The sequence below is a fragment of the Limulus polyphemus genome, unplaced genomic scaffold (genome assembly GCF_000517525.1).
Source record: "Limulus polyphemus unplaced genomic scaffold, Limulus_polyphemus-2.1.2 Scaffold2007, whole genome shotgun sequence".
NCBI classification, from domain to species: domain Eukaryota; kingdom Metazoa; phylum Arthropoda; class Merostomata; order Xiphosura; family Limulidae; genus Limulus; species Limulus polyphemus.
Genome location: NW_013667617.1, coordinates 115,256 through 126,122, shown reverse-complemented (window position 1 = coordinate 126,122; position 10,867 = coordinate 115,256). Strand labels below are relative to the sequence as shown.

The window sequence follows — 10,867 nt, the reverse complement described above, 5'->3', positions numbered from 1 at the left end:
CCAGTTTTATTAAGAAAGGACTTGTGTCGCTAAAGTTTCGTCGGAACGAAGTTACGGAAAATTAACTAACGGACGGAGACGTAACAGTATATATTTTTCGTTTTATAATTTTCCTCAACTACACATTATTCAACCGTAAAATAACGTTAGAGATGTCGCTCTGTAAATGATAAGAAAGCTTATGATCCTCCCCATGTCGTTTATATTTTCATTTTTTAAATGCATAATTTAGAGTTTTAATTTTGGACTTATACAGGTACTGTCTAAAACTAATTTATTCAGTTATATTTAATTCACTTGCTATATTGTTCGTTTAGTTTAAAATGTGAATGTAGAGAACTAACACCATTAATCTTGTATTTTGTAAAAGTAAAACTTTAAAAAGTAGTTCAGATTGTACAGTTCAACTATTTGAAGTATTTGCTCTCATCTGATACTGATAGATCCTCGTTGCTTTATACTTAAAGTATTTGAAGGTTAACAGTAAAGGATGATAGATACATGTTCTCAGACTTTCAAGGTGATACAGTTTACATTACCTTTGGTTATAACTTACAGTGAAAGTAATTAGGGTAGATTTATTAATGTTTACATTCCACTGTAGCATAAATATTATATAAAGAAAATTATAGAAAATAATAAATATATTACTTTATGCTTGAGGAATATTTAAATTAAAAACACAAACAATTTAATAAACAAAGTTGCACATACACATATTAATTATTACAAGTAATATCATAGTACTGATGGATTTATAATGATTGTGTTAATACTATTAATTTGATTTAATATAATGTGCATTGAAAATTTGAAATTAAAAATTTCTTTATGTCACTGTTAGATGGTGAAACTACTTGAGACCAGTAGTATAATCTCTCAAGTGATGTACACAGCCCTGGCACTAGATACACACATTGTAAATCATTTAGTGTTAAACTTGAACCCGTGCTAAATATTAATAAATTTTCTGAACCATTTAATCACAGTGTCAGATCAATTGCAGGGACCACTTAGTGTTATGCAAAAAATAAATTGAAATATATCACACAACGTGAAAGTATATATCAAGAAAATCTTGGGACATATATTAAAAACAACTTTCTTTTCACTGCTTTGTACTGCATAACTCATTAAATTGTTGTTATGAGACATGACTTTCAGATGTTTTGTTTATAACAAGTCACAACACAATTAGTAAAAAGGGTACATACGATGTTGCAAAATAGAGAAATTTTTATAATAATGTTTTTGACTTATGTATAATTACCTAATAAAAAAAACACGTATACATTTGTTAAACCATTATTTTAATTATATTTCCTTGTATAATAAAAATAAGAAATATTATTTTGTAAAAATACTTGTTGATTTTTTTATCTTAATTTATGATCAAAAGTTGTTGCGATGGCCAATGTATGTTAAGATGGGGTTTGGCAAATGATATGAATGGCTGGTGTGATAATTGTTTTAATTTTGCTTGGCAGTCAACTGATCTTATAATTGATTAACTTCTGAAGATGTACTTAACTATAATACAAAAGTAGAAAACCTAATGCTAAGTTACTGCATTGTCTAAGACATTATATTGTCAAACTAAGTTTACAAGTAAACAGGTCATTAACCATGAAGGCTATCAGGACAACACTTTTTATCTACCAATTTCTAGGATGTTTAGCATTGTGTTAGTACTTGAAGTTAAGGAAAACAGTGTAGAGTTTGACATTTAAGTGTTATATTAAAAAACTTGTATAGCTACACCAGAAACACAACATATATAACATGAAAATTGTTAAGCATAAAAACATAATATATAGTTCTAGATTAAGAATTATGTTTTACTAAACCAATCTTGAGTACATAACTGAGATGATACCAAAACATTTTTATAATAATCACTCTTATAAGAAAACAACCGAATATTTCATCTTTTAACTACTATTTGACCATTATTATAAAAAAATAAGTAAAAACAATTTACTGAAGACCAAAACAAGTTGAGCTCTATGTATAACTATAGCAATGTGCACTTGTAGGATGGATATATACCACAGTTGAAAGGTTAAACACTATGAACCTCTTCCTTGTATATTATAATAGTTACTGAGCAAATTATAACAAAAAAAAGTGTTTTAAGGTAGTTTAGGTTAGAGATAATTACTGAGCTGTTTATGTATGACTTTTCTTAGTGTGTGTGTGTTTTGCATAAATTTTAAATGTTTATAGCTGAAAAAGGAGGGTTTGATTCCCCCAAAACCTTTGTTACATGCATGCTCTAAATAATGTAACAGTGGCTACTTTTATAGCATGTAAGCAATATGATAAGCTAAAGTATTGTTCAGTTCCAACAAGGTAAACATGAACAGTAGGCATCATTGGGTCTAGCTCTTTATAAGGCAATGTAACCTCACATTCAATTACATTATTAGTTTGTAAAATATTATCCCAAGAGTTTGCAGTGGTTGCGCAACCAGCTGGTAGCAACCACTGCAAACTCTTGGGATAATATTTTACAAACTAATAATGTAATGAGTTGCTAACCAAAGGAAGGCAACCTGCTGGTAGCAACCACTGCAAACTCTTGGGATAATATTTTACAAACTAATAATGTAATGAGTTGCTAACCAAAGGAAGGCAACCAGCTGGAATTCCTTTGGTTAGCAACGCAAAATGAGAGACAGTGGCAGATAGTCCTAATAGCTTTGCCATTACTCAAAAATAAATATTACGTCTGTGTAGCTGAAAGAGTCAACATGTTTGGAGTTAACAGGAATTCAAGTGCAAGTCCCTCTAATAATGAGACCCTCCCATTCCTAATCACCAGCCCATGCCATTCCACAGCTGAATAAACTTGAACTGTTTGAAAAAATAACAATGAGAAATCATAATGGCAGTATTTTAATTATTTGGATAGTTGAAATAATGAGAAGAACGTTTGATTAGTTGATTATTTTATATGGCACCAACCAATGTAATTGATGCTCAGAGGTAATTTATTGTATTGTCAAGCTTTACTTGTTAGATACCAATTTTTAATCCATGGGTTTAAAGTTACAAACCATTTAGGAATGGTTATTCAAACCTGTCAAGTCATTACCGTGCTTGTTTTTAAATGGTTTGTTTTTCTGTTTTTAAGATAAAATATGAGATTCTAAGCTGTTGTCAGTTGCTGTGTCATGGAACCATGCAGGACATATCAGATTCTGAGATCACTTTTAACAGAAGAAACTGAAATATTCGCTACGACTTTCAGAAGGAGTGACCACCTCATCTTAAAGTTTTCCAGCAGTACAACATTAACATCGGATGTAACAAAAAATGATCAATTTTGTAGAAGACTTTTGTATTATAAACTTGGAAACACAAGGTAAAGTCTCTTTCATTACAATATGTATATACAAACAAATGTGTAATATACAGATATTATATATTTTACTTTTGTATAGTTTATTTCTTCTGTACAAAATTCTGGAACAGCCTGAGGTGATAACTTTTGTGGCTTCCAGGTATCATCTACTGTTTCATGAATAGTTGCATGTCGACTTCTTTTCTGCTTAGTCAACTGCAAACAAAGTGGGCATAGTTTGTAAACTTTTTTAAATCCTGATCCTGATCTTTGAAAAAAAAGAAGTTCATTTTTTTTTAATCTGTAAGAGTCAAAACTTGCTAGCAGTGTTTAATTCAGGGGTTATATAGAGGGGAATATACCCCATGTGCAAAAAATTCCCTTCCTGAAGTACAGTATTTTCCATTTTGTTGAATTTGAATTGATTACCCACCAGCTTCACATTCCACCCCAACCCCTTGATGAAAAGGTCTGGATTCAACACTGCTTGCTAGTTAAGTTTTATATGTGAGATAAACCATTTACCTGTCACTGCAGTTACTTGTGTAAGCTAACATCCCTTAATCTTTATGTAGATTAATTTTCTAATTCCTACTGGAAAAACCAGCATAGCCCAGCACCAGCTGTTGACCAGCAGGTGTTGTGTCTGGAGACATGGTCTTGCTGGTTAGCCCAGCTTGTCCCAGCTCCTGTCAGCTGCTGCTCATCCACAACTGGATAACCTAGTTCATATCTGTGATTGTTCATTCTGAGCTGGTTGGTTTAGCTTAGCTAATTATAAAACTTTATGGTTCCCAGTTCTTTCTGGTGATTATATAAAATTTATACTGCTGTTTATTTTTAAAATACCCATTTGTTTTAAATTTTATCTTAAGTGAATCACTTTTTTTGATTGAATTAGTTAATTTGTAATCTTCACTAATGAACAGCTTTTTTCAAAACAATGCATTGTTAGTATTTTTTTCGCTTCTGTGAAATTTATCTTAAGACGTTTCGGCAAAAAGTTATTCTTGTTTGAAAATATGAAATTACACAATTATTTTAGTTTAAGCTAGCTTTTATTGCTACATAACTTTACATTCTACTTCCTATGTACAATCTATTAAAGAATGTACTTATGTACATCAGCTAAGGACATGTATGTACTGTATGCTTTTCCTTTTGGGAAGATTTCCATGTCTTCTGGATTTAAATGTACTAAATAAAAGTATCTATTGCAATTTTAAACTGTATTGCTTGGAAATTAATGAACTTTAAATAACTGTTTGTTGTTTAATTAGTACAATGTATAAAATATTAATGTATTAAAGTCTTCATTTATGATTTATACTAACTATATTGATAGATACTGTAGTGCAATCATTAAGTAAACTGTAAAAAATAAAGTTTTCACAGAAGTGGACAAGATAGTAAGTCAGAAGATGTTCTTTAAATAATTGGTAAGTTTTTTTTTTTATTTCAAGTTGATGGTTGTAATTAAAACTAAATATTTTACACTCACAGTAATTATTAAATTTTTCTTATGGTCGCATACAAAAATAGATTTTGAGATGCATAGACATCTTTGTATGTGTGTGTGTGTGTATATATAAACTTATATTTTGTGTAATATAAATTACAGAACAGGTCCTTTTCATACATTTATTTATTTTTCTTTAGGGTTCAAGCATGGGATCTAGCTTTGTTTATTCCAAATGTTCTGTTTCTGGTTTTTCTGGTATTAAGAATTAATCAAGCAAGACGAAGATTTAAAGAAAGTAATATTCCTGTGTTATACACTGTTTACCATTTGGTAAGTTACAGTTCCGAAGTTGTAGTTTTTAACTTTTATCTCAGAATATGTCTTTGATTATTGGGTTAGTTGCTCACAGTACAACTGATGATATTCATTGGATGCTGTTCATGTACATTGAATTAACTAAAAGACATATGTTTGTATTACATGTAGTTATTAGGTTTTGTTTTTGTTTCCAAATTAATAATGATATCACAAATCTGTTGCCTTTACCATTCTACAAATGGTAGGCAGTGGTGTTCAATCTTAGCCATGATTAACTGGTAATAATACAATCTATGTGGTTGACATGACTTGAATTTATACTTTGGAACTGTTTGTCTTAATGAAAAAAAACTGTGATGAGTGGACACTCTTTGGCAGTTGTTCACTGTAGGTTCCAGTGGTCTCACCCACAGACGACAGTGTTCACCAGACTACCGAGAAACTCTTACTGTGAATCTACTATACCATAAAAGAGAATAATCCTGATGTTACAGTTGTCCTTCTGTAGGCCTACATTAAAAATGAGGATAAATAACATAAAAAAATAACTTACTTGTACAAAATATCTGCAATAAATAACACTCTGACTGATTTATTCTCTATCTTAAAATCACTCTACACTCTAACTAATTTCATAAATATAATCTACTTTTGAATATGCTTCAAACTTTCTAGGTGTTGTATGCCCTTTAGCTAACAAAATACAGTTTATAACACTGTTTTAATAGTAAGATATTTGAATGTGCAGTGGTGTGTGTGTTCTAATGTCTTTGTTGTAGGACACCAGCATTCTCAACTAATGTAATAGCAAGTTCATGATTGACAATATTTTAGCTCATTTGTTAAAATGAAAAGATTGATTGTTTAGATCATTAATAAGCTTATATGTACTTCTTGTATTTTATATGTAAAATTTAGATGGTTTACAGTGCATAGTTTACAGTTTATTCTCTCTCTGTCTTTTGGTCTGAGACTAGTAGAAACTGGCCTTAGCAATGTTGCTCGATGTTAACAAAAAGTAGAACACCAAAGATATATATATACACACACGGATACAGTTTTGATAATAGACATTTGAAAATAATGGCTGGAGACGGCTTGAATGGGTAATGAAGCAAAACTTTAATATAAGTTTAACATAACAGCAAGGTTTTGTCATCATCAGGTACCTTGTACATGTTGTACACTTGTTGTTATGTTAAACTTATATTAAATTTTGCTTCGTTACCCATTCAAGCCGTCTCCAGCCATTATTAGTCTCAAAGTGGGTTCCTCGTCATCGAATTTGAAGACATTTGAAAAATCAATATTAAGCTCGTATAACATTATTTATTATTTTTAAACTTTCCGGAACAGACTGGAGGATTGATGCCAATTTTACAAAAAACAACATATCCATTGTTTCTTGATAAATTTGACCTGCAGTAGTAGATATTAGTAAAAAATAACTCAGTTTTCTAGATTGAACTGAAAGTCAGTGACGAGACTAGCTTGTAATAAAAATTCCTATAATCTTGTAGAATATTTTCATAGAAATTAAGAGTTAAGGTAAAAACAAATCAGACAAGCCCTTTGTAAGCCCCATGCTTTCCCATGAAGATTATTATTATTAAAGCTACAATTAATGAGAAAAATCATCAGTATATAGTTTTCTGTTGCTTGTATATTCATGATTAACACTAGTTTTATTCCGGCTGTTATACAAAAATTCGACAATCAAGAGTGTCACATCCATACTAAGTAAAATTGATTTTTTTAGCTCGAAAGCTTTATAAAAGTGAAAGATATTTATTCAGATACAATTTGAACAAACAGTTTTAAATGACAGAAAATGTCAGGCTGGTTCTAGTAGTGTTCTAGTGCAGTACTATGATGCACTATATATGTTTCAACCCCTTTAGTTAAAAAGCAAAATGTTTAAAATTACATTGTTTTTCATAGTTCTTCCTTTGAATGCAGAGAGACTCTTAAAAAAAGTTACTAAATTTTTGCTTTCCTTAGCAGTGAGTGGGAACTATGTGAAGACCAGGGCCAATTAATTGATTTTCTTATATGAATAAAAAGTGCTAAATTAAGAAGCTGAGCTGGCCTTCTCAACCAATCAGATAATAGCTGCAGGCAATCACACCCTTAGTCTGCAACACCTCCTACCAGCTAACCGAGATAATGAGTACAAATCACAGCTTTTTATGTTCTAAAAAACTGAGGTTTATTGATGTATTTGTGGTCATGTTTGTGCTTTAAGAGCTCAAGATTATGTACAGTTTCATTAGTCATTAAGTTGCAACGAGAGCTTTTAAAGCTCTCACGTTCTAAGTTAAAGCAAGTTTTTGTGGGTTTTCATTCATTATATGACAGCTCCAAAAGCTATTGAACAGTATAGCCTTTGTTTATTTTCATTTTTAGTTTGCTCTGGTGATTTATATTGTTTATGTTTGCCATATGTGAACAGTGTAGTGTTTGCTTCACACGAAAGTGAAGTGTTTAAATCCAAGCTTGTACTTGGATTTCACAATGCAGACTTTAATAAAAGTAACTGTTCTTCCTAATGTACCCCCCCCCTGGCAAATTAAACTAAACACTACAGAAAAATACTAAATAAAACAATTGCAAGTTAAGATAAACCACAGTATAGCAAAGTCTAAATAAATATTAAAACCTAAACCAAACTCAACACTGTAACTCTTGCTACTACACAAAAGATCATTTGTTCATTGTTTTGCTTATAGTATACTGTGTTGTAACAATTGATAATGTTATCAAACAGTTGTTATTTGAGCTGGTCTCTATTTTCAAGTAACTTTTACATTAAATTGCCTCTAAACCCCTATATCCAAGAACCTCCTGTTAGCATCCTTAACTCTGTGGCCAATCCGTGCAATAGTTTGTTAACAGGTTTCCTTTTTTGCAGGTTTTTCTCAGTGTCTGTATTAACATTGTACGATGCATGGTATCCATGATAATTGACTCTACATCACATGCTTGGAATCTTGCTGACGAGGTAAGTTGACAGTTTGAATAGTTTTTATAAACACGTATTAAACTCACTTTCAAACACTTTAAAAATTTTCAGTGGCCATTCTTTTACCCCAAAGTATGCTTTGTGTAATAGTGTTTTAGAAAAAAATGTACCATGGGTTCAGTAGTTAATACATAGAAATGTGAAAAGGATTTAAAAGTAAAATTTATATACAGTCCAGTATAGATATAAGAAATATCTATTATAATAAATCTATTTTTAAAATGTACTTTATTCTATAAGTATAGTATTTATTGAAAGAATTAATGAAATTGATATGATGAGGTAGTGATTATGTTTTTATTTTTGGTTTTAAAGTCTTCACGATACTCAAACAATTTCAGAACTATGATCTAGCTATTTTTAGTAATATATAAGTCTATATATTTTTATGTATATTCGTGTTTATTTTAGTTCAATTCTGGCTTTTAGATGTTCACATTTCATACCTTGTATAAACTCTTTAAGTAGTTTACAACCATTGTAATAACTGTTTCTTGTTTATTAATTTACAGAGGGTTGAGTACATTATGCTAAAAGAATTTTGAATATTTAAATTAGCAAGTAACATGACAGCTAACTATAAAGTCATAGTGGAATAGCATGTACCAGAACTACATTTTGACATTGTGTGACATTTTTTAGGAAGTGTAATGCCACCAAATATTTATTGTTTTGGGGAAGGGTATGAAATATCCCTTTCCATTGCGAAATATTCTTATGCTCAGGTCAAGGTTTCAAAACTTCAAAAGTAATGATATCCCTTGTACTTAACCCTCTCCAGATGGGTCACGAGTCAAAGGCCATGTCATCGCGTTTGTTGACTCGCATTCAACATTTTATTGAACTACTATTTCATGAATTTATGTCAATAAGTTTGGTTTCAAACTGTAGATTATAACTTAAATTTTAGTACTATACACTATTTAATTTTTTAATTTAAAAGTAAATATTAGAAAACACTTAAACATCAATTTTTGTGTGTCACATGGTGTGTTGAATGCAGCATTGGTTCAAATTAGATGTTTGTGATGTCAAAATACAAAATCTAAAGTTTCATACGAATTAGGAATTCAAACTACTGATGTTGACATGCTAGAATATAAAATAAGAACCTCCTGTCTTTTCTGTTTGCTGAGATATCACTCATGTAATGAATCAAACACAGTGGCCCCGCTCAGCTCTTTCCATTTTTGGAAACAGTTCCTTATATACACTTACTTCAATATAGAACATATGAATGACGAATCGAAAGCTCGGAATGTTCCCATAGTGGCTTTCTCAGCCATTTTCTTTCAAACCAAGATTTCAAGGAGGTAGGTTGTGTCTTTAATCTGCTCGAAATTTCTTTTACCCAAATACAGCTTAGTTACTAAGCTTGATAAATTATAGTGGAATTCTGTGGTATCATTATAGTAATTTATGATTGTTTGGTTATTCAACTGTATATATAAAACCTAAAAAAAATTATTTTGTTTCATATCCTCTACGTGCAAAATTTTAAAAGGCTTAGCAACCAAGTACAAAAGTCATAATTAAAAGAGATAATTGTTTGCTTTACTTCTTTATTTAATATTCTACATTTTAAGAAAGATAAGTTTAAGAACTTATTTCTAAATAGCAATAATCTCTCTCTCTATATATAATGTATAATAATTGAAATGTGACTGTATTTTACAAAATACTAGTCTACTAAAACACAGCCAAGACAGGTCACTTTGTAAAGACTAAAGGTCAGTTTTATATTATTGGATACGGTAACATGAGAGCATGTGTGCTGCATCATTGTAACTTCTGTATTGTTAGCCAGGCATGGCTGACAGGTCAATATAATAAAAATAATAAACATATATAAATGTATAATATTATGAGGCTTAAGCTGTTTAGTCAAAACATTTATGTTTTTGTGTTATAATTTGCTGTCATTCTAGAATGAAAAAGGCATAATTTATATTTATTTCCAAATATTTTATGGTGGTTGCAAGATCGGTCAAATCTACTGAACCTGTACAGAGATTCGTTTGTGAAAATAACAGATAACATAAAGTTTTTCGTAAGAAACATTTGATAACTATCTGAACATTATAAAGATTTGAGAATTTTCTGATGCATAAAAGTATTTTTAATTTTAAAATGAAAATTACTTTGCATGTTGGATAAGCAATATGCGAAAAGAAAAGAAAAGCATGAGAAAAACATTGCTTAACAAACCTTAAAAATTAATAAAAAATTGATATTTTGCATATGAAAGCATTATAATGTTTAGTGATAATTAGCTAAATTTTGTTAACATATGCTTACTAATTTAAAAGTTATAGCATGAAAACTATAACAAGCACAAAATGGTTACGAGGTCGGGCCCAGGTATTGAGCCTGGGCTGAAAGAATTAATGGAATTAGAAAACAAAAAATATGGATCAATTTGGGGTAATCAGGACCATCCAAAAAGAGACCTGCAACAAGTCACACCTCAGCCATGGTAATCAAAATGTGGTTAAAATCCACAAACATAAGGGCCAGTGGCAAAGTCATCCCACACAATAGTATGCAACATAATCAAGAAGAATTTCCATCTGGTAATGAGGCCAAAATGTTATGGTTTCATCAAGTTAAATCTTTGAGCACAGGTGGGTCAAAATGTACATATCACAATCTCTTTACACAGTTGCATTCAAAGTTCAGTTAAACAACTTTATTTTCAGAGTATGTCAATAAACTTGGC

The 10,867-nt window shown here is 30.5% G+C and overlaps 1 protein-coding gene across 4 annotated transcripts in view; it reads left to right on the top strand.

Moving 5' to 3' along the window:
• The window catches only part of LOC106465638 (transmembrane protein adipocyte-associated 1-like), a 33,846-nt gene that overhangs the window by 3,126 nt on the left and 19,853 nt on the right, over window positions 1–10,867 (top strand). For 2 of the 4 annotated variants that reach the window (XM_022393580.1, XM_013925873.2), the window contains exons 1-4: window positions 172–256; window positions 3,137–3,367; window positions 5,006–5,138; window positions 8,038–8,127. In XM_022393580.1, the coding sequence (XP_022249288.1) occupies window positions 3,177–3,367; window positions 5,006–5,138; window positions 8,038–8,127 (414 nt within the window). In that variant the 5' untranslated portion in view covers window positions 172–256; window positions 3,137–3,176. Of the gene's footprint in view, window positions 1–46; window positions 87–171; window positions 257–3,136; window positions 3,368–5,005; window positions 5,139–8,037; window positions 8,128–10,867 lie in introns of those variants that run through there. The other 2 variants (XM_022393579.1, XM_022393578.1) reach the window with 2 other exon arrangements.